At 43.7% G+C, this 25,300-nt stretch overlaps 1 protein-coding gene across 6 annotated transcripts in view; it reads right to left on the reverse strand.

The window, feature by feature from the left end:
* The window catches only part of TRIO (trio Rho guanine nucleotide exchange factor), a 1,129,982-nt gene that overhangs the window by 246,449 nt on the left and 858,233 nt on the right, over positions 1 to 25,300 (reverse strand). For all 6 annotated transcript variants that reach the window (XM_040353401.1, XM_040353397.1, XM_040353396.1 and 3 more), the window contains one exon: positions 23,888 to 24,058. In XM_040353401.1, the coding sequence (XP_040209335.1) occupies positions 23,888 to 24,058 (171 nt within the window). The remainder of the gene's footprint in view (positions 1 to 23,887; positions 24,059 to 25,300) is intronic.

Here is a 25,300-nt window from a genome sequence, read left to right on the forward strand (position 1 = left end):
GCGGTGCCCCTCCCCCGGCGCGCTGTGATTGGCCGATCACTCGGCCGTCCACGCTTTCCAACCCAGGGGTTGCTGGGGATTGTAGGCCTCTTGTTTAGCATCAGTGTGGGCGTCTGCGCACTGACACTATGTGTCCGCTCACGCCCGACCGCGCCCCCTCTGACGCACGGACGTGTGGGAGGGGTTGAGGGGTATATCAGGACTTTGTCCTGCTGTGGAGCGTCAGTGTGCTGTACACTCCTGTGGAGTTAACCTGTGCTGCTGCTACTGATTGATCAGGTATCCTCTCTACCATGCCTAAAAGCTGCTTACTATACAAACCTGTCTCCTCTGTTTGCTCAAACAATTTCTTATGTCCCTTATTAATTGTCTACCTATCTGTTTTTAAAAAATTATCATTTATAATCTTTTGGCTTGCTGCTATTTTTTAACAAACTTTCTCTTTATGAGTGGATCTTTTTATCCTATTATGGAACAGCTTTATGCTTAAGATCACTATAATCGCTATATTTATATTTACAATACAGAAGTAAACTATCTGTTTTATTTTTCTTTTTTTTCCTTTTTTTCTCTCTTTTTCTGTTTTTCTTTTCTTTCTTTCTTCTTTTTTGCCTGTTTCCTAATTTTTTATTTTTTTATTTTTTGACATAATATTTGGATCAGCTTGTTACAGATCTGACAAGCCTCCGGTCTCAAGCTAGGCGTATGCCTCCACAGATGCTATACCTGTTTATTTAAGCACTGTGAGTGTACACTTCATCTTATTACTTTCTATAAATATTTTTATTAAGTATTCTATAATAGATACTGATATCACTACTCTTCTCCACAGTTGTCTCTGGGTGCCGCCCCTTGCCTCTCCGATGGTTGGGGATTGTGTGAATCCCATCTGCAGCGGCTCCTCATTTTTTCCTGCCTAGGTTATCCTTGTGGCTGTCAACTTGTGCTCATCCGGCCTGACTTCTCAGGCATGTGATGGAACCAGGGTATATACGCACCCTGTTGTCCTTTTACTCCCACTACGGACCAGCAGGTGGGCATTATGTGATATACACTGGCAGAGCGACTTTATTTATTGTTTATGTATATTTAATGTATCTATGTACAAATCATTAACTTTCTTTTTCTGTATGTCATTATCAGAATCCAAACTCTGATCTCAACCACCCCTGAAGAAGCCTAACCGGGCAAAATATATAGGGTTTACCAACCGGGTTGCGATCTCTGTTACAGTACTAATGTCTGTTATGGGAACCTTTTAACTTTGTACTCTTGATCAGGTTGTTGATTTGTGTAGTGGGCTCCTGTAGAGTCTATGATATGCCTTACAACCTGACGCTACTCTGTTTTTTAATAAATCATTAAAATCTATATTATTTGTTCTATTTTCCTTTACTGGTTTTTGCATGCACCGCTATAGTCCCGCCATTGTTCTACTTTCCCAGTTACAACACAGTATTGGCATCACACAATAGAAAATGGAATGTCTTTCAGGAGCCAGGCTGACTCTCAGTTCCAATCCACAACAGCCTTACACAATGGACAATAAAAGGTCTTGGAGCAGATGCAATTTAACCCTTTGAGTTCAGAATCAGCAACCTTAAAATAATCCTACAGATATCTCAGAATATAATGTGGATAATACATACATAATAATCCCATCTCAGGTAGTCTAAGATATCAGTCTTCAGTTCATCCTATGCCCCTAGTGGTCATAGGATGATTTTAGACATAAGAGAATCTGAGTCTGTCACACTGTCCACTTTGGCTATGAAGCACTTTGCAACGGATCCGGATTCTATGGAGGCTTTTTAAATCCAGTGGAGCTCCTCAGATCACATGTTCACTCGTGACAAACACCTTAGACACTGGCGAAAAAACTGAGGTGCTCCCAGTATGGGAGGGGTTATATAGGGAGGGAACTTCCTGTTCTAATTGATTACACCAGTGTCCAGCACCTGAAGGTGGAACATATAACCCACTTAGTAATTACTAGACTCTGTGTCCCGTGATGTACGATAAAGAAAACAGACCCGTCGGCTGTGTACCTCTAAGTTTCGGGACTTTTTCGCCTAATTATTTACGTCTACAAGCCCGGCGGATGATGGCCCGTTTTTTGAGAACATTGCTCTTCCCTGTTTGAAAGTTGACCAGATTGCCCTTCTCGAGTCACCTTTGACTGCTGAGGAGGTAGCGGATGCTATTGCCGGGTTGGCCAGATCCAAGTCCCCAGGCTCGGATGGCCTTCCAATTGAATTTTATTCTCATTATAGTGAAGTCCTGTCCCCAAAGTTGCTACAACTGTACAATCACATGTTTGAAACGCATGCACTCCCCTCGTCTATGAGGGAAACGACTATTGTCCTTATCCCAAAGCCAGGGAAAGACCCAGGATACCCGGAGTCCTATCGCCCTATCTCCCTTTTGCAGGTAGATGTTGAAATCCTCGCCAAGATACTAGCGAACATGCTCAACCAAGTTATCCTATCCTTGATACATAAGGATCAGGCGGGGTTCATGCCTGGCTGTAATACCTCTTTTAACCTGCGCAGGCTCTACATTAACTTACAGGCCACACATGACACTGTAGGCTCCCGGGTGGTTGTGACATTGGACACGGCTAAGGCATTTAACTCTGTGAAATGAAGATATTTATGGCGTTGCCTAGAGACCTATGGCTTTGGCCCTAGGTTTCGTAAGTGGGTCAGCCTCTTATATCAGGATCCCACGGCCAGAGTGGTGGCGAATGGTTGGCCATCCTCTGTGTTTGCTCTAAGCAGAGGTACGAGACAAGGCTGCCCGCTCTCCCCACTCTTGTACGCCCTAGCGGCAGAGCCCTTGGCGGTGTCCATTCGCGCAAACCCAAAGATCGAGGGATTTCGATCAGGTCCCTTAATAGAAAAAATTAGCATGTATGCAGACGATACTCTATTATATCTCGCTGATTCAGGTCCCTCCCTTCAAATAGCACTCCAGGCGATCGAACAGTTCGGAGTTTTCTCCGGACTCAAGATCAACTGGGGGAAATTGCAGATTCTGCTGATGGATAGCTTCCCGCCGCCCGAGTCTCAGTCAAGAATGCAATTTTAGAGAGTGGACATTATTAAGTATTTGGGAGTACACATCTCCAGAAACCCGGCTGATTATATCGCCGCTCAATATAGAAACCCTATTTACAATGGTCAGAACTAAAATCCGAGTCTGGGCCCATTTGCCACTCGGGGTGTGGGGCCGCATAAACTTGGTCAAAATGGTCCTCCTTCCCAAAATCCTTTAGGTTCTGTGGCACACCCTGATATACCTCCCTCTGAAATACTTTAAATCACTTGAAGCTCTCCCCCATTTGTCTGGGGGACAGGCAGGCATTAACTTGCTTGGCAGGCACTGAAAAGTCCGCCGGACATGGGGGGCATGTCCCTACCGGATTTCAATCTGTATTATATAGCCTCACAACTATCCCAGTTGTTTCATATTGATAAAACTGACAGTCAGAGATTCCTACTTTTGCTCTGCCCGCGGAGTGCTCAACTCACCTGAGACGTGTTATACGCAATCTCGGCGGGTACTGTATCAGCAGGAGAGGCAAAGTCCCTGTTAGGCCAATACAAGCGCATTTGGGATCTTGCGTCTACCAAACTGGGGATACCTTGGTATAATGATTACACGCCGCTTTGGCACAACAAGGGTTTAGAGTTCAGAGTTTAGAGTTCCTTCAAGCTCAGGGCTCTTAGCCGCGTAGGGTGACTATTACTTACACCATTTATTATCTGGTGGAAACTTAAAAACCTATCAAACGCTTAAAGAAGAATTCACACTCCATAATCATATGTTTTTCAGGTTTTTTCAAATTAGACATGCGGCCCAAGTGCAATTTTCACGCACCTACCCGCAACCAACCCCACACCCGGTTATGGCCATAGTCAAGAGCAGGGATCCCAGCGGATTAATATCCACGTTCTACAACATGCTTTCCTCTCCTGTTGCCACCAAGATAGCATTTGCCTTAAAACCCCATTGGGAGAGGGAGGTGGGGGTACTGGAGGATGAGGAGTTGGAGGAAGACTTGGAGACTTGTAAAACAGTGTCACATAGACTCTTGGATCGGCTGACTCAAATCTACATAACTCACAGGGCATACCTGACCCCAATACGCGTGGCTAGATACAAACGCAATCAGCCCACCCTGTGCATGTTGTGTGGCCAAGAGACGGGTACGTTCTTTCATCTCCTCTGGGCCTGTCCAAAAATCCAGGACCTCTGGAAGCAAATAGTAATGTTCCTCCACGACACCATGGGTTCTCCTGTTACACTGGACCCTAGACAAAGTCTGCTGGGGATTTTCCCTACATACATGGATAAATATACCAAAATCTTCCTCCAGGAGTCGTTATTTTCGGTTAGGAAGATTATAGCCCGAAAATGGATGAGACCACTGCCTCCCACTTTATCAGAGTGGAATGCGGAAATAAATATAACTCTACCCTACAAGAAATGTGTGTACATAGAGGCTGCCCGGCTAAATATTATAAAATGTGGGACCGATGGCTGCGGGAGACTGAAACCTGCAGTTAGTGTGGACCCATTGGCGGTCCCTCATGCTGGACTTGTTCTTACACATTGTGTATCTACTATGCCGACATGTGATATGTAATGTTCTAGACGGAGGTAGACACGAGACATTTTATGGAAAATGCCATAGTTGTGATGACTATCATTTGCACTGTATGACCATGTTGTTACTGTGTGACCCTGCTGTAATATATGCGCATCCTTGTTTGTTTTTGTATGCAACTTTACTCAATTAACACCTTGTTTAATGGAAAAAAAAATCATATTAATAAAAAAAATAGGGCCTTTGAAAAATATAAAGTGGAAGGGTCATTGTCAGCATTCCAGCAATACAGGGCATGTAATATGAAGTATAAGAATGCAATCAGGGTGGCTAAAAAAAAGAAAGAAAGAAAAACTATGAGACAAACAAAGCGAAGGAGAGTAAAAAAATAGTCATTTTTACTATATATACTTTTTTTAACAGTAAAGGCGAGGTTGGAGCATATAGGCCCAATAAAAGGATGATGAAGGAAAGTTGGTTACCAATGACAAGGAGAAGGCAACTGTACTAAATGCTTTCTTCTCCTCAGTTTTTACACAGGAAAAGGAGGGGTATAAAAACCACAACTGTATTGTTAGTAACACGTCACAGGATGTAACTCTTGTGGCTAACAGAACACAGGGTCCAGAGAAGACTGGAAAAGCTTAACACAAATAAATCACCAGGATCAGATGGCTTACACTTGAGAGACCTCAAAGAACTCAGTCAGGTTATAGCCAGACCATTATTACTCATCTTTATGGACAGCATACTGACATGAATGGTACCAGCTGATTGGCGAAAAAGGGCACATGGCACCAATATTCATCAAAGGGCAGAGATAGATTCCTGGAAACTACAGGATTGTCAGTCTAACATCAATAGTATGTAAACTATTGGAGGGGGTGATAAAGGACTATATACAAAAATGTGTCGATGAAAACAGTGTCCTTAGTAGAAGCATGGGAAAGAGGAAGTAACTGCAATCTAGAGAAAGCTAGGCCTGTAAATGTGGTATATCTGGCTTTTGCAAAAGCATTTGATACAGTCCCCCAGAGATGCTTAATTTACAAACTAAGGTCTCTAGGCATGGACCATAGGGTTTATTCTTGGATATAAAACTGGTTACAGGGGTGCGTCTAAAGGGTGGTGATAAATAATGTGTACTTGGACTGGTCTGGAGTGGTAAGTGGGGTAAAGAAACGGTACTCAAAGAGTTACCAATTGGTCGGACTTTAAAGGCATGAAAAACAATGTGGACGTTTTTAGAAAAAAATATAACAATTTATTGGAAAAAATACATAAAATAGTTACACAAATGTTCAAAATGGTTAAAAATCATATGAACATGATACAATTTGTACAGTGAGCCCTTGCATATCGAAAAAAATGTAATTTTGGCTATGACGTTTTTCTAGATCTTTTCGGTTTGGATATGCTATCCAGCTGGCCTAATAAATAATCCATAGGCAGACAGGAGTCCTTTGATGGCTAATCTCCTACCTTTGGATCTCTGCTAGATTATCCCCTATTTTGATGTCACACATGGGGGCTGATTTACGAACCATTTGCGCCTTAAATTATGGCGCACACACAATGGGTGTTTTAGTATTTATGAAACTGGTGCGCCGGTAACGAGCGCTATTCCCCATTTACTAATGTGTTCTTGGCACACGTGTTATGGTGCGTGGTGCGCCACTATGGACTCTTCAAATCAAAATATAAAGAAGCAGGAAGTGACAATATTATGGGGAGAAGTGGGGTGATGTGAGGAAGTATAGTGACAACTGCCCAAGTAACAAAAATGGCCAAAATAGAATGAGAAAGTAACTTTTTGAGAACAAGCCTGCAAGTACGTTTAGAACTGCGAGAGGTCTTTTTTGGGCACGCGCCATTGCGCCGGTTCCCTGCTCCATCTAAATCTTAGTAAATGTCAAGTAATGTAAATGCATTTGCATAAGTTTTACAGGCGCACCTCTAAACTTGAAGGTTTTTTTTTTTTTTTTTTAACGCTGGTTCCCTTTTTTTTTTATTTGAACATTATTTGCACACAGGTCATGTTCGCGTGTTACATTGTTAACATGTTACATGTACCTTGTTTAAAATATGTAAAAAGACTCTCGCTACTCTAGCTCCTCATAAAAGGGCATTTAACCACCCCCCTCTAATGCATATGTTTACTTTAGACTCGTTTTTTCTTTTAAAGGGGAACACCACACTCCAATGTTCGTGTCTCCTTCTAATGCACAGGTGGCATTCGGCCCTCCAGGCAATTTCATGTGGCCCTCGCACCTCTCCTGCAGCTGCAGAAGAGCTCCAGCCCTCCTCTGGTCCTACATCAGACCCTTACTTTCTGCTTTCAAGCAATGCATCCAGCTTTTTACCAGCAGCAGCATAAGGAAAGGGGGTGCACTGTGATGCAAGAGAGAGTGGGGGACTCAACTTCTGATGGTGGGGTGGCTCTTGACATCTAATATAAAGGGGAGGGGATGCGTTGGACATCTAATCTCAAAAAGGGAGCTGGTCCTTTACCTGCATATTGGTCCGGGTCTTAAGTGGTTAAGGACATCCTTAACAGGTGTGCCCACTTTAAAGTTCAGTCTCTACAGGGTGAACTTGCATTTGTGTGTTTCATGGACTGTGCATGTGTTATCAATTGCCTCATTAGCACACATTCCTAGGTTATATAAAGCTTGCAGATAGCATTCTTTACCTTGCCCTGAAAAGAGGCAAGATTGTGTGTCTGGCCGGCATGAGAGTACATTTGGGTGTCCTTTTAGAGTTTGTAACATTTATTTTATTTCTTATGTATTTGCAAAACAGACGTGCTTTCCAGCAAGTTTTATTTAACTTTGTTTTTTTGTTTTGGTGGGGGATATTTTCACATGAAATGTTATTGATGTTGGCAATGTTTGTCATTTTTAGGTTGATTTAAATTGTCTGTGCTGCATTATTTTGCTAATTATTTCTCAAGATGTTGTGACTAATGTTATAATCCTTAATAGATGTCCTTTTTATCTCCTGTTACTTTCCAATGCACAATCGTCAAACCTCAAAAAACTGATTCTGTTGTGTTTCAAATTAACATGCATGTTGTTTTGCTTTCCTGTTTTTTTGACCAATAAAATTGTTTTTAATTTTTTGGGGTTTTATGTGTGTTCTTTTCATCCAATGGATTTCCCAGCTGCAGCTTTACTAGGCTGATTGGCATGTCTGACAAATTACAGTTTTTATTGATTATTGACGTTCCTGGTGCCTTCATGGTAACATATATGGATTGTGTGTATGCTGCCATGGAGAGTCACCATGAAAAAGAGATTTTTAATACAGCTTACCTGTAAAATCTTTTTCTTGGAGTACATCACGGGACACAGAGCGGCATATTCATTACTATATGGGTTATATGGAGTACCTTCAGGTGATGGACACTGGCAATCTCAAACAGGAAATGCCCCTCCCTATATAACCCCCTCCCATAGGAGGAGTACCTCAGTTTTGTAGCAAGCAGTATGCCTCCCAAAATGGTCCCCAAAAGAGGGGTGGGAGCTCTGTGTCCCGTGATGTACTCCAAGAAAAAGATTTTACAGGTAAGCTGTATTAAAAATCTCTTTTTCTTTATCGTACATCACGGGACACAGAGCGGCATATTCATTACTATATGGGATGTCCCAAAGCAATGCTTACAATGAGGGGAGGGAGAACATCTCCAAGACAAAAGGATTTAATTTAGAGATATACTCAAATCATAATAAATCCAACTTAGTTGAGAAAAATATTTTTAAATTTAACTCAAAAAAAGGGGAGCCCCCGGAATCCGAGGGTCTCAAACTGCAGCCTGCAGTACTGCCTGCCCAAAGGCTGTATCAGTATTCCTTCTTACGTCCAACTGGTAGAATTTTGTAAACGTGTTGTACAGGACACCGGGGGTGGGTCCTGGACGGGTGCTATACGGCACCACTGTTTGGACTATGGTCCATTTAAATAGAGGTAGAAGGTTCAGGGGGTCACCCAAAAGTGGGTGAAAAGTTCCAGGCAGGCGCTAATTCAGAGAGGACTGGCTTGCAGTCTTCTCTATCTTAATAAAGTAGTTTGGGGCCTGGAATTTTGGAGGCTCCAAAGTGTTATTTGGGTGGGATGGAGCCTCCACTCCTAAACCCTGGAAGCCAGCGCACAAGGGGTTAAAATCTCTCAGACAACCACCCATTAAAGCAGGAAGTGATGCTGGAGGGAGTGAGTGAGTTGGGAGAGTGCACCTGTGAGGACAAGATGGAAGTCTGCTAGCTGCTCAGAGAGGACTTTTGAGTAGTTTGGAAGTGAAGCTGTGTCTGCAGGGAAGGTCTGGAGGACTTCTTACTAAAAACGTATGTGCCTTTCTTTTGGTTGTTTTTCTGAAGAAAGACTTTTTTTTCATTTATGCTGGAAACAAGCAGGACTTTTGTTGTGATGTTTTGGATGCTGAAGAAAAGCTTTATTTTGTTTTGTTTGGTCACCAATAAAGACCCTTTGCTTTACTGACACGGTTTTATGCACTTGTCTCGCGGAGCTTAAAGACCCCCAAAGTTCACAGTGTGGACAGAAGACCAGGTTGCCGCCTTGCAAACTTGAGCCATAGAGATCTGGTGGTGTGCTGCCCAGGAGGCGCCCATGGCCCTAGTAGAATGAGCCTTTAATGATAACGGAGGAGGCAACCCTTTCAAGCCGTAGGCCTGAGTGATTAACTGCTTAATCCACCTTGAGATGGTGGATTTTGCAGCTGCCTGCCCCTTCTTGGGCCCATCCGGTAAAATGAACAACACATCTGTTTTCCGGATCTTCTCTGTAGCTTTAAGATAGGCCTTCATGGCCCTGACAATATCCAAGGTATGCAGCAACCCTTCCTTTCTGGAAGTAGGTTTAGGAAAGAAGGATGGTAATACCAAATCCTGGTTTAGATGAAAACTGGATATAACCTTTGGTAGGAAGGAAGGATGAGGGCGGAGAACGACCTTGTCCTTATGTAAAATAAGATATGGTTCCTTACAGGATAAGGCGGCCAGTTCCGATACTCTTCTGGCGGAAACTATGGCGACCAAAAATACTAACTTCCTTGTCAGTAGAACCAAAGGAATTTCAGCCAACGGCTCAAAAGGTTGTTTCTGTAAACTTGACAGAACAAGATTTAAATCCCACGGACAAAGCGGGGATTTAACTGGAGGATTAATACGTAAGACCCCTTGAAGGAAGGTCTTAACCAGCGAGTGGGTGGCCAGCGGCCGCTGAAACCACACTGACAAAGCTGAAATCTGTCCCTTGATTGTGCTTAATGCCAGTCCTTTATCCACTCCGAGCTGGAGAAAACGTAATACTCTATCGATGGTAAACTTGCGAGAAAGCCATCGCTTGGACTCACACCAGCCTACATAGGCCTTCCAGACCCTGTAATAAATCACCCTAGAGACCGGTTTCCTGGCTCTGATTAGGGTAGAGATTACTTTCTGAGACAGACCTCTACCCCTGAGAATCAGGGATTCAGCTTCCAGGCCGTCAAATTTAGATGCCGTAAGGCAGGGTGGAGGATCGGACCCTGCGATAGCAGGTCTGGCCGTAGAGGAAGAGTCCAAGGGTCTCCCACTACCATCTTTAGGATTAGTGAATACCATGCCCTTCTGGGCCATGCTGGAGCTACCAGGATGACTGGTATGTGCTCCACCCTGATCCTGCGCAGCAGGCGGGGTAGTAACTGGAACGGGGGAAAAGCATAAAGAAGTTTGAACTGATGCCAAGGGCAAACCAGCGCATCGGTTCCGCAGGCCATCGGATCCCTTGAGCGGGATATGAACCTGTCTAGCTTCTTGTTGAGTCTCGATGCCATGACATCCACGTCCGGCACTCCCCATCTTTGGCAGAGTGCTTGAAAGATTTGTGGATGTAGAGACCATTCCCCCGGCAACAGAGTCTGGCGACTTAAGAAGTCCGCCTGAAGGTTGTCCACTCCTGGAATGAATATTGCCGATATGCAGGGCACATGAGCCTCTGCCCATAGGAGAATCAAGCTCACCTCTCTCTGAGCGGCTTGACTCTTGGTTCCCCCTTGGTGATTTATGTATGCCACGGCCGTGGCATTGTCTGATTGAATTCTCACCGGGAACCCCTGCAATTTGGACGTCCAAGCCCTGAGGGCTAGTCGAGCAGCTCTGAGCTCCAAGATGTTGATGGGCAACTGCCTCTCTGGCTTTGCCCAAGTACCCTGGCGAGTGCAACCATCCAAAATTGCTCCCCAGCCCGTCAGGCTGGCGTCTGTGGTTACTATCTTCCAAGCCACTGGGCTGAAAGACTTCCCCTTCACTAGATTCTGAGGGTCTAACCACCAACACAGACTTTGTCGGACTCTTGATGAGAGCGGCAAAGGGATATCCAAGGCCTGTGGCCTCCTGCTCCATGCTGACAGGATGGCTGCCTGCAGGATGCGAGTGTGGCTCTGGGCGTACGGTACCGCCTCGAATGTGGCCACCATCTTGCCTAGTAACCGCATACATAGGCGAATAGTTGGTTCCTTTTTGCTTAGAACCAGTAGGATTAATTCCTTGATGGCTTTGACCTTCCTCAGAGGTAGAAACACTCTTTGTTGTTCTGTGTCTAACCTCATGCCGAGATATTCCAACTGCCTTGTGGGCTGGAATGCTGACTTTTCTCGATTTAGGACCCAGCCGAACCTCTCGAGGTATTGGACAGTGAGGGCCACTGCTCGTTCCAAGCCAGGAGACGAGTGATCTATGACTAGGAGGTCGTCCAGGTATGCTAGGATCGTGACCCCTTGGATCCTTAGCTTGGCTAGGATTGGGGCTAGGACCTTCGTGAACACCCGGGGGGCCGTAGCCAACCCAAAGGGAAGCGCCACGAACTGGAAATGACGCGAAGCCACCATAAAGCGTAGATATCTTTGATGTGGCTGATAAATTGGAACATGAAGGTAGGCATCCTTTATGTCTATGGAAGCCATGAAGTCGTCCTTCTGGAGTGTGACAGCTGCTGACCGCACGGATTCCATCCGAAATGAGCGGACCTTTAGGTATGCATTTACCATCTTTAGGTCCAAAATTGGCCTGACATCTCCATTGGACTTTGGGACGATGAATAGGTTGGAGTAGAAACCCAGCCCTTGTTCTAGGACTGGTACCTCTATTATTACTTCCTGGGAGAGTAGATGATTTAATGCCGTCATTAATGCGGCTCCCCTCTCCGGATCGTTTGGAATCCTTGACTCCTGGAAATGAGGAGGAGGAAACCTTAGGAAGTCTAATTTGTAGCCCGTGGCTACGGAAGACCGTACCCACTTGTCGGGAATGCTGGCTTCCCAAACCTCTGAAAAGAGACGCAGCCTTCCCCCCACCTTCGTGGGTGGGAGCGCCCCTTCATAAGGTCGGCTTGGGGGCTGGTTTTGCTGGTTTGCGAAACCACTGCCTCTTGCCTCTAGCAGCCTGTCCCTGCGATCTGCTATTGAAGTTAAAGTTTGATCTTGCAGGAGGCCGTCGATACTGTTTGGCATTAGAGGGCCCCTGCCCAGGGGAGTGCTGTCGTTTAAACGCAGGCCCCTGAAACTTGATTTTGGTTGGCAAAAGAGTACTTTTGCCGCTTGAAATGGTCTGAATGTATTTATCCAGGTCTTCTCCGAAGAGTCGTCCTCCATGGAAGGGGAACCCTACCAGGAGCTTCTTGCATGGGGGCTCGGCCTCCCAGCTCTTTAACCATAAGAGTCTTCTCATATGGATAAGGGATAACGATAAACGTGACGCTTGCTGGATAGAATCCTTAATCGCATCTACCGTAAAGCGTATGGCCCTAGGGACATCCGAAAATTCTTCTGCCTGCTGGGCAGGAATAAGTTTAAGCATCTGCTTAGTTTGATCCGATAATGCTTGTGCAACCCCAATCGCAGCCACAGCTGGCTGCACTACTGCCCCTGCAGTAGTGAAGGAGTTTTTAAGTAGTGCTTCCAAGCGTTTATCAACCGGATCCTTGAACACCTGTATGTTTTCTACAGGGCATGTTAAAGACTTGTTAACACATGAGATGGCTGCGTCCACCGAAGGGGTTGCCCATCTCTTGGAAAATTTATCTTCCATAGGATACAAGGCAGAAAATCTTTTAGGTGGTAAAAAGATTCTATCTGGCTTGATCCAATCTTGGAACAGAACTTCCTCTAGCAGAGGATGGATCGGAAAAACTGCGTTGTTTTGAGGCGGCCTTAGAGAGCCCAAAGCTGAAACAGTCGATACTTGGAGATCTGGTACTGGCAAGTTGAAAGCACTATGGACCAAGTCTGTTAAGGCTTGAACCCACCAGCTCTCCCTTTGGGAGACTGCCCCAGACTCCCCTGTATCCGGATCCTCGATCCCTGAACCTGCTTGGTCCTTGTCCAAGAGGTCTTCCAATTCCCCTGCGGAAAGGACCTCCTCCTCAGAGGGTCCACGCTCGGGCGACGGAGATCTATTCCGTTTTCTGCCCCGCAGAGCCATGGTTATCATCTTTTCCATTCTTTTTTCCATCTCCTTTAAATAGGTGGATAATACCTTGTCCGTGACCATCCTAGGGTTGGACTGACCCGAGCCAGCTCCAGCCCCAGATCCCGATGGCCCCAAGGCTCCCTCTCGGGAAAGCAGCGGCATCATTTTTTCCGAGACCTCAGACTCTCTGGGGGAATCCCCACCTCTTGTACCCTCTGACCCGGATGCCATGGTACAATACCGAGGTACGCCCGCTAACTTATCGGTGTTTGGAACTATAAACAATTATTGCCCAAAAACCTGTTTGGGGGATAAACAAAAAATGCCTTCTCTCCCTTTGATGGATCTTTTCTCTTTTTTTTTTTTAAACCCAAGAAAGAAAAAACATTCTGTCCCCCTTAGTAGTATTGCCAAAAAAAAAATGCTGAGATAGAAAAGAACAGCCTATTTCTAGGCTTCAAAACAGTCTTATGAAGACTGTAATATCTTTTTTGGCCACTGTGTGTCCTCGGCGCCCCGTGCTGCCGCTCTGGTCTCTTCCTCCTCAGTTCCAGCATAAACTGAGCTGATGGAACGAAAGGAAGGGCCGCCCCTTCCTTAAACCAACTGACCCGCCCTTCCCCCCTCAGCTAACGGCGCGAAATTGCGCACATAACACGGGGGCGCGCGCGCGCCCGCCGACGGGGGGTGGGGTGGGGGGAAGCGAGCCCACGAGGAGGCCAGCATTTGCCTGTCATCCAGGCTAGGAGGAAGGACCAATGCAGCATCGCCTGGAGGCTTGCAGGTAAGCACAGCTCTCTTTAACACACACACACAGCCACTCAATGCTTTTCAATACTACCAGGGAGGTCACCTCTTATGGGGAAATAACACATAGAGCCATCCTATCATTAAGATATGTGACTTATTTTGCCAGATGCAGCGCATAACTTTAGGCATATCCCCTGTGACCCCCCAGAAAAACCTGCTAAGAACCAAGTTCCGCAAGTTTCCTCTCACTTACCTGCTCCATGCCGCAGGACTTTGCCAAGCAAGAGGCCCAATCTTCCCCCATCTCCGTGGGGCTGTCTAGACCTTCAGGCCCTGGGTTCCTATGAAGGATCCACTGTCCTGGGCCCATATAGCACTCTGGCAACAGAAACATTAGGCCCCCAAAGGTTTCTAAGTTCTGGGCCCAGGGTCCAGCTCTCTAAAAAGAAAAGCATTATGGGCTATACCCCAAGGGTTTGGGGTCCGGTTACTGACCACTTTAGCGCTGAGGCCTTTGGACAGAACCGGTTAGCTCACCTAATCCCAAGGATGCGGAGGCAAGCTAAACCATGACCAACACCTAAGACACTGGCGTAAAAACTGAGGTACTCCTCCTATGGGAGGGGGTTATATAGGGAGGGGCATTTCCTGTTTGAGATTGCCAGTGTCCATCACCTGAAGGTACTCCATATAACCCATATAGTAATGAATATGCCGCTCTGTGTCCCGTGATGTACGATAAAGAAAGTTACATTTCCTTTTTTCTTGCTTTTGTTTTCAGCCTCAGTCCTCAGTACCCCCAACAGTACATGTTTTGTGAATTTATCTGATACAAAATATCTGTCCACAATACCAAGCCATTGATTGTGATTTAAAGCACTTGTGCAAGATGAAGGTAAACCTGCAAACATGGTCTGTTGGGGGTACTTGAGGACAGGCCTGAGAAGGGCTGAACTAAAATCGAGCTCAAGACAATTTTATTCTAATTATGGGCATTTGAGGGAAATCGAGTGTGATTTTTTTTTTTAGGTTAAAGCGGGGGTTCACCCTAAGAAAAAAAAATGTTTTTTCTAACATGCCATCTAGCATACTAGCGTGAGCTACAGTATGCCTTTGTTTTATTTTTTTGCGCCGTACTCACTGTGATATCCCGGAGATAAGTTTCCGTCTAGTAGGCGTTCCTAGTCAGAGGGGAACATGATTGACGGCCGGCTATGGCGCGTCACGCCTCATGGAAATAGCCGAAATAGGACGTGGCTCTTCACGGCACCTGCGCAGTCAGCTCCGATGTCTGTGCGCAGGCGCCGTAAAGCGCCGTGAAGAGCCGAGTCCTACTCGGGAGGCGTGACGCACAATAGCTGGCCGTCAATCATTGTCCCCTCTGACTAGGAACGCCCATTCCCCGCGGGGAGCCTGAAACTTATCTCCGGGATTAAACAGTGAGTACGGCGCATTTAAAATAAATAAAGGCATACTGTAGCTCACGCTACTATGCTGTATTTCTTGCTAGAAACTTGCATTTAAGGGTGAACCACCGCTTTAACCTTTGTGTCCCTGTTCTTAGAATTGGCTTTGCTTCCTGTCACATAGCCAAACAGGAAGTGAGAGTAAAACCCTACCAATCTTTCCTTGGGGACACACAGGTCAATCTAACTAGTGTCCCCATTCTGAAAATTGCACTTTAGCACTCTGTTGTGTACACCCCAAATTATTATGCAACGTTAAAGGCAAATCCCTTTCTGCAGCACAAGTGTAGTTGCTGAAAATCTGAGGGGAAGCACTGGTGATGTTAACATTCAATCATGTAGAAGTAAAGATTGTGTTTTTTTTTATTTTCCTTGCATGTCCCCCTCAGATATCCAGCAAGTGCACTTGTAGTGCAAAGTGGATTTGCCTTTAGTAAATAAACCCCAAAGTCCAAGATGCCTAATAATTTGGGGTTTACACAGCATAATGCTTGAGTGCAATTTACATAATGGGGAAACTACTTAGATTGACCTGTGTGTCCCCAAGGAAAGACATTGGTAGGGATTTACCCTCACTTCCTGTGTGGCCATGTGACAGGAAGTGAATAAATTTGAAGGATAAACTTTCAAAAATTGGGAGTTCTCTTTACCATCAGGGGTGCAGAGATTCCCAAAACTGACTTCTAACCCCTCTGCACTCTATCCCCAAGCAAAAAGAAGAAAGGATTTAATTTAGTTTAACTTTGCAAAGACACAATCCTAAGTACAACTGTGATGCATGTCAATGGGCCATTTAGCCCCTTTTTAACCACTTGAGATCAGCACTATAGCTGATCGATGGCCACAGCGCAGTCCTCAATTGCTGGGAGTCCGTCAATAGACGTCCTCCCCTTCGCGTCTGTGCTGTGGTCACTGAGTCACTGAGACTCGGGTGATCACAGTTCCGAGTAAGGGGCCGATCCCGGACCCATTACCATGTGATCAGCTTTCAGCCAATGCCAGCTGATCACGTGATGTAAACAAAAGTTTGGTAATTGTTTGTTTTTTTTGCTACTTGCGCTGACAGAGTGAGCAAAAAAAAACAAAAACACTGGCTTATGTGCAAGGGACATCGGGTCCTGAAGAGGAAGAGGCAACTCTGCCTCATCTGTGACAATCAGTACCCCCTGCCAGAGCCACCTATCAATGCCCACCACTGGTGCTAATCAGTGCCGCCTACCAGTGTCAACTATCAATGCCACCTCTCAGTGCCCACCCTTGCCGCCTTGTCGGAGCCCATCAGTGCAGTCTCATCAGTGTACATTAATGAAGACAAAAACGTACCTTTTTTCTAAATTAGATAACAAAATATATATACCATTTTTTTTATTTTTTTTAGTTCTAAAAGGTTTTATATTTTTGAAAAAAAAGTTATTTTACCAAAAAAAAAAAAAAAAAGTTATCCAAACCTTTACTACCTTGTCAAATGTCCTTTCCTATTTTGCATTTGAACACACTCTGAAACCCTGCAGGTACAAAACACATACATATCTGCCAAAGTCTGATCAAGACTCTGCTAGCTTGAGGCACAGTGGGCATATTTTGCCCATTCCAGCTGCAGTGCTAAATATTCTCTCAGGTAATTAGTTATAAAAGGAAGGATGTGTAGCAGTTGTCAATAGGAAAACAACCTCTTCCAACTTCAGCTGTTACCTTGTGGTTTTTCAAGGTTTTAATAGTATTGTTTGCCATTGATTGAAGCTCATACAATATTTTGTTTGGGGATTCTTCTTTTAAAAAAAGGAAAGCATGGAAAGCGCTTCTGTCTCCTTGTAAATTTGCCAGGGCTCAACTTAGCCAAAAATCACTAACACAATCGATTTTTGGAGTGTGCAAATTTGGGAAGCCTCCTCAGTGGTCAAAAGGGGTTATATACGAAAGGGAAATCCATTTTGCACTACAAGTGCACTTGGAAGTACAGTCGCTGTAGATCTGAGGGGTAGATCTGAAATGAGGGGAAGCCCTGCTGATTTTAGCATCCAATCATGTGCAAGCTAAAATGCTGTTTAATTTCCTTGCATGTCCCCCTCAGATCCACAATGACTGCACTTGAAAGGCACCACTTTGTTCCAACTTCGGTGCAACTTGTGCAAGTTGTTGTGCGACTTGACACATGTGAAGTTGCATGACAAGTCCAAACCCATGAATTTCAATGGTCCCCATTACTTCTAGATGTAGTCAAACAGGCTTGCACTGAATCAAATTTATGGAAGATCTAACTGATTGCCCAGTGTATTGTCACGTTTAAAGATCTGAAAAAATGAATTTCTGGTGTTTATAAACACTTCTCTGTTCTTTGTATTATATTTAAAGATTTGGGTACAAAAAGAAATAAAAGAAAAAACATTCAAAGATATATTAGAATAAGAATGAGCTTAGCATCAAAAGGGGTTAATTAACTGAAAACAGATACTAATTGGCTAGCAAGACACACCCAATTAAATTCAACAAAGTAATTGCAGTGGGCATGCACTGATATTAATGAGAAAATCCCTTACACCAGGTGGAGTTTTATATTTACTATCGTGTTGCGCATGCTGATGGTGTGAACCAGCGCAGCGCATTGTTCTTAGTAAATGACCCCCACGATGATCATGCGCTCCTGCCTAAGCCTATCATTTTCTTACTAAGGAGGTAGATATATTTTAATTCAAATTTTTAAACGTCATTTTATTTACTTTCATAACTACAGGGATTTTTTTTATATTTGAGTTATCTCTACCAGAGTTAATTGGCTGTTGTCCACAGTGCTACATTTCTTTGGAATGTCCCTCCTTACTATGGATTTTTGACTCTAATAATCTAAAATATTGTGAACATTGCGTCCATTGGACTTTTCTTAAATAATAATAAAAAATTCAGAGTAGAGAGGAAATGTCTGTATACCCAAGGACACTAAGAAAAAGATGAGGCTTGATGGGAGTGGTTATTTTTAGGGCTTTCCTTAGAGCTTTATTTGCCAGTGTCCAATCACCTGAAGGTTTCCTAGATAACCCAATGGTCCAAGCATAAGGTCCTGTGATATACAATTAAAGGGATTGTAAAGTCAGAAGGTTTATCATCTTATTGCATTCTATGCATTAAGATAAAAAGCCTTCTGTGTGCAGCAGCCCCCCTCAGCCACCCCAACACTTACCGTAGCCCCATCTCTGACCAGCAATGTCTACGAGTGTCTTGGCTGTCCGAGACTCTACCTCAATTGGCTGAGGCACAGCAGTGGCGCTATTGGCTCCCGGGGGTTTCAAAGTCAGATAGCTAATCGAAAAAGAGAGAGGGAGGACAGGGCCCGGGGCTGCTGTCAATTAAATCCAATGATGCGGCCGCCGGGGGGCAGGGCCGATTCATACACTCTGTGGCTATGGACGCCGACTGTATGACACAGGAGCGCGCCCCCAAGGTAACCACCCCCTCTGGCTTCCCAGATGGGGTTATCTATTGTGGGGAGGAGCCAAGAGAGCTGCCGTTGGACCCCATAATAGGAGGATCGGGCCACTCTATGCAAAACAAACTGCACAGTGGAGATAAGTATGACATGTTTGTTATTTAAAAAAAAAAAAAAGTGAATCTTTAGGGGCAGATTCTCGTACAGCCACGCAAAATTGTGCGGGCGTAACGTATCTCATTTATGTTACGCCTCCGCAACTTACACGGGCAAATGCTGTATTCTCAAAGCACTTGCTCCGTAAGTTGCGGCGGCGTAGCGTAAATGAGATACGAACGACGGCCATACTTAACATTGGCTACGCCTCATATTGCAGGGGCAACTTTACGCCGGGAAAAGCCCAACGTAAACGTCGTAACTTTACTGTGTCGGCCGCGCGTACGTTCGGGAATTCGCGTATCTAGCTAATTTGCATACTCGACGCGCATTTCGCCGGAAGCGCCACCTAGCGGTCCAAAAAAAAAAATGCACTTAAGATTCGACGGCGTAAGAGACTTAAGCCTGTCGGATCTAATGGATATCTATGCGTAACGGATTCTAAGAATCAGTCGCATAGATACGACGGCTCAAAGACGTATCTCGGTTGAGAATCTGGGCCATAGTGTCACTTTAAGGGTACATTTTCCATACTCAAAGGTAAAATTATGTTAAGTGGTCTTTAAGAAAAATTGCCCTATTGAGGCCCTATTTTTTTAGTGTCAGCATGTCTAAACACGCTATGTGTACCTATGCCTGTTCATGACATTCTGCCGACGTAAATATACAGGTGGCGGTCCTTAAGTGGTTAAAGTAAACTTTTATTGAATGGTTAGGTGGATGTACAGGTGCATCTCAAAAAATTAGAATAGCCTCAAAAAGTTATTTTATTTCAGTAGTTCGATTCAAAAAGTGAAACTCGTATAGATTCATTACACACAGAGTGATAAATTTCAAGCATGTCTTTCTTTTAATTTTGAAGATTATGGCTTACAGCTAGTGAAAACCCAAAATTCAGCATCTCAGAAAACTAGACTATTGTAAAAAGTTTAATATTGTAAACCAGGGGTAGGCAACCTTGGCACTCCAGCTGTGGTGAAACTACAAATCCCATCATGCTTCTGCCTCTAGGAGTCATGCTTTTGATTGTCAGGGTCTTGCAATGTCTCATGGGACTTGTAGTTTCAAAACAGCTGGAGTCGAGGTTGCCTACTCCTGCTGTACACACACTAATGGTGTCACACACTAATGGTGTCACACACTAATGGTGTCACACACTAATGGTGTCACACACTAATGGTGTCACACACTAATCAGCTAATTAACTCAAAACACCTGTAAAGGTTTCCTGAGCCTTTAAATTGCCTCTCAGTCTGGTTCAGTAGGTTACATAATCATGGGGAAGTCTACTGACTTGACAGCTGTCCAGAAGACAGTCACTGACACCTTCCACAAGGAGGGTAAAGTCACAAAAGGTCATTACTAAAGAAAGTGGCTGTTCAGAAAGTGCTGTATCCAAGCATATTAATGGGAAAGTGAGTGGAAGGAAAAAGGGTGGTAGAAAAAGGTGCACAAGCAACTGGGATAACCACAGCATTAAGAGGATTGTGAAGCAAAGACTATTCAAGAATTTAGAGGAGATTCACAAAGAGTGAACTACAGCTGCTATCAGTTCTTCAAGAGCCACCACACACAGACGTTTCCAGGACATGAGCTACAACTGTTGCATTCCTTGCTTTAAGCCAATCCTGAACCAGAGACAACGTTAGACGCGTCTTACCTGGGCTAAGGAGAAAAAGGACTGTTGTTCAGTGGTCCAAAGTCCTCTTTTCAGACAAAAGTACATTTTGAATTACATTTGAAAATCAAGGTCCCAGAGTCTGGTGGAAGAGTGGAGAGGCACCGAATCCAAGTTGCATGAGGTTCAGTGTGAAGTTTCCACAGTCCATGATGATTTAGGAAGCCATGTCATGGTGTTGGTCCACTGTGTTTGATCAAGTCCAAAGGGGAAAAAACACCTGGCAGTCACCAGCCCCCCCGTTTTACTTACCAGAGCCCCAAATTGCCCTCGGCGGGGATGCGCTGTCCCTCTCTCCACAGTGTCCCATCTCTTGATTGGATAGATTGATAGCAGCGCAGCCATTGGCTCCCGCTGCCATAAATCAAATCCAATCACGTGGGCGCCGGAGGGGGGGCTGGCCGAGTCATACATTCAGCGGCTATGGATGCCGAATGCTGGACTCGGGAGCGTGCCCGCAAGGTAACCCCCAGGAGGGAGCTTCTCCCAGGGGTTTATCTGATGCAGGGAGGAGCCGTGAGAGCAGCCGGGGGACACTAGAAGTCGGTGTTCCGGGCCACTCTGTGCAAAACAAACTGCACAGTGGAGGTAAGTATGACATGTTTGCCATTTAAAAAAATAATAATAATTGAAGATTTACAATTGCTTTAATGCTTCCCTCTGCTGACCAGCTTTTTGGAGATGCAGATTTAATTTTCCAGCAGGACTTGGCACTTGCCCACACTGCCAAAAGTACCAATATCTTGTTTAATGACCATGGCATTACTGTGCTTGACTGGCCAGCAAACTTGCCTGACCTAAACCCCATAGAGAATCTGTGGGGTATTGTCAAGAGGAAAATGAGACACCAGACCCAACAATGCAGACAAGCTGAAGGCGACTATCAAAGCAACCTGGGCTTCTATTACACCTCAGCAGTGCACACAGGCTGATCGCCTCAATGCCACGCTACATTGATGCAGTAATTCATTCAAAAGGAGCTCTGACCAAGTATTCAGTGCATACTATACTGTACATTGACATACTTTTCAGTAAGTCAACATTTCCATATTAAAAATCCTTTTTTTTTTATTGGTTTTATGGAATGTTCTAGTTTTCTGACATACAGCTTTCTCAATCATCTTTGTGCAAATACATTTTTTCATTGTGCAGAAAAAGTGGCAAGTGCTGAAAATAAATAGTCAGTGCAATCCGTCCTCCCCCGTGTGACCTCTCACCAGTTCCTGGGGACTCCCATTACAGGAGTCTTTCTCGCCTATGGAGTAAGGATGGCTGGGCTTTGTTGTCCTCAGGGCTGTAACTCTGGTTATTCTCAGGGTGTACACATAAAAGTAGTAATAAATGGCAGAAGAGAAGAGGGATATAGCATAATTCTGATTATTAAACCAAACCCAGAAAATGTCCACTCACATTAAAATCACGCTGTAAAGCCTAAAACCAGACATACACATTGACTTGCGTATCACCAGCCGGAAATTATGTCACCACACATGGTCAACTGATGCGTTTTGTCCCTCCCACGAGGGTTATCAAAGGCTATAGCCTTTGGATATAGTATAACACCTAATTGGCACACAGTAGAGGAGCATGGATTGCACTGACTATTTCAGTCAGCACTTGGAATTTTTTTTATGCACAATGAAAATGTGAATTTGCACAAAAAAGATTGAGAAAGCTTATGAAATGAATGTGGACTTTAAATTAATTTATGATTTTTTCATTGTAATTTTTCTCACCGTCTACAGACTTGTGAATGTCATATTATGTTGCACAATTGTTAGATTTGGCTGCACTATGGTTTAACAGTTGTGGTGTAGATGTATGAATTTGTATTTAATTTGTGGCTGGGCAGCCCTTTACACATAATTTAAAGGCACAGTCACCTTAGAGCAGCATATTGATTTTCTATAGAATATATGACTTTCACTTTTTGAACTGAATTACTGAAATAAATTAACTTTTTGATGATATTCAAATTTTTGGAGATGCACTTAGATAGGGTAGTAACAATTTTCAAAACAGTTGTATTTTCTTCTATTACTTTTGTAATACATTTTCTTATCAAATCAATAAAAAATATATTTATGTTATTATCCATTATCTGTGTTCACACTATATTCCTTAAATATCAATGAGAACATAACGATAAACAGTTCAAATGCAGTAAGAAATTTACAAACTCTGAATCTTGTTTTGTAAGCCTCACTAGCTAAAAAGTCCATATGGGAAAATAGGGCCAGATTCACAGCTGAGATACGACGGAGTATCTCAGATACTCCGTCGTATCTCTCAGAGTATCTATGCGACTGATTCATCCCTAAGATCCGACAGGTGTAATTGTTTTACACTGTCGGATCTTAGGATGCAGTACCGCGGCCGCCGCTGGGGGGAGTTTGCGTCGTAAACCAGTGTCGGGTATGCAAATTAGGAGTTGCGGCGATCCACGACGGATTTTCGCGTTTGCTACGTCGCCGCTAGTCTAGTTTCCCGTCGCAAAGTTAGTCGTCGTTTTTGGTGCCTTAACTTTACACAGCACACGTATGTGCTGTATAAAGTATGGCCGTCGTTCCCGTGTCGAATTTTAAAATTTTACATCGTTTGCGTAAGACGTCCGGGAATACGGATGTACGCTACGCATGTCGCCGATCGAAAAAATGACGTCAGTTCGCGCAAAGCACGGCAGGAATTTCAAAACGGAGCATGCGCAGTAGGTCCGGCGCGGGAGCGCGCCTCATTTAAATGGCACACGCCCCTTTAAATTACGCGGGCTTACGCTGGAGGCCGCCGGTGTAATTTTTCACGCAAGTGCTTGGTGAATCAGGCACTTGCGATGAAAAATTGCGGCGGTGTAACGTATACGATACACGATACGTTACGCCGCCGCAATTCTACCTGAATCTGGCCCATAGAGCCAGATCTGCAAGTATGATTTCTTAACTCTTTGTATAAAAAGTTTTTCGATTTTTGGAGGCACATTTCTCCTGCTATTCATAATTTGTTTCAGAATATTCCTTTATAATCTTAGTTCAGGAGCTCTTAAACTAGAAAAAAATAGCCTAGTCTGATACCTTGTAATACATAAAGAAAAAAAAAAAAACAGAACAACAAAATCCAATATTTGTCTTTTGGATTTTCTTCGGAGACAATATGGATGTGGAGATGAGCAGTGAACCACAATATGGCAAAACAATTGTTTCTTTTGAAAACGTGTGTGGTGGTAAGGTACAGGAATCACAAATGTGTGCTCTCCAGTCCAGAAAAAAGAAACATAACTGTTTTAATAACATAGCAGGACAGCATTTATTTGTTGACAAGATACCAACTTTTTATTTTTTTAAGTACCTTGTCATCTTGTGAATCAGCTTGGAGGAGGCTGTGCTGCTGAATAGCCATAGGTGGTGGGAGTGGGACAGCATCAGGTCCTTCTTCACTCTCTTCTTCTCCACAGCTTTGCATGCCTGATGATGATGATTTAGAAAGAGTGCCACTACTAAGTCCTTCGTTTCGCACGCGCTACAACAAATATGTTAAACATGGTTTGAGTCAAGAGTAGATACTTACATGTATATAATATACAGTCATTAGAATTGTTAGCTTAATTGTACATCATGAATATCACAAAATTTTATTTAATAAATATGTAATTACAAATCAATAAAAATGGTGTTGTATAAATGTTTAACAACATGTATGGAGGAAAAAAGTATTCCCTTACACTTTTTTTTTTATTCTAATTCATTTCTACTGAAAGCAGCATTAACAATTTTTATCTAGTTTTTTTTTTTTTCATTTCTTCAGTTGCTGCCTGGTTTCTGGCCTAAGTCAAAATAATATCATACATCCCAGGAGTCTTCATGGGCATTTTTTTTCTTTAATCTGGAGGAGGAGGGGTTTTCTCAGCTAAGCAAACCCTCCTGCCTGTATGTCTGAGCTAAGAGCAGATGGATTCCAGGAGGTAAATGCTACAGGAATCATCTGCCCTTACTAAAGATGACTGTGGCTAGCAATGATAGTGTGTGTTTTTCCATGACATTTCTCAGTAAAATAAAGCATGTAGACATGGATGGATTGGTGAGCTTGCCCTCAATATTAAAAATAAATTAAATTGTGGTTTCAGTTTGTTGTGCTCATATACAGTTGAGTTCATTTTACCATACAATCTGATTATACAATCTCCTTTAGATTTACCAAAAACAAGTAGTAGTACAAGAGCCTGCCTGACTGGATACAAATTAACTGTATAGTTTAGATGGGTTCCTTTTGGCAGGTAGTTTTGGCAAATATAAAATCCAGACTAATCATTTACTCTTAGGTTAAACTTCAAATCTTTCAGATAATTTTTTTAATCAGAAAAAAAATATATATATTTTTTTTTCATTTTTGTTAACCACTTAAGGACAGAAGGTGTTTTTCAGATTCGGCGTTTACAAGACTAAAACTGTTTTTTTTTTGCTAGAAAATTACTTAAAACCCCCAAACATTATATATATTTTTTCTAACACCCTAAAGAATAAAATGGCGGTCATTGCAATACTTTTTGTCACACCGTATTTGCGCAGCGGTTATACAAGCGCACTTTTTTGAATAAAAAAATAAGACAACAATAAATTTGGCCCAATTTTATATATTGTGAAAGATAATGTTACGCCGGGTAAAATGATACCCAACATGTCACGCTTAAAAATTGCGCCTGCTCGTGGCATGGCGTCAAACTTTTACCCTTAAAAATCTCGATAGGCGACGTTTAAAAAATTC

The sequence above is a fragment of the Rana temporaria genome, chromosome 5 (genome assembly GCF_905171775.1).
Source record: "Rana temporaria chromosome 5, aRanTem1.1, whole genome shotgun sequence".
Classification (NCBI taxonomy): Eukaryota; Metazoa; Chordata; class Amphibia; order Anura; family Ranidae; genus Rana; species Rana temporaria.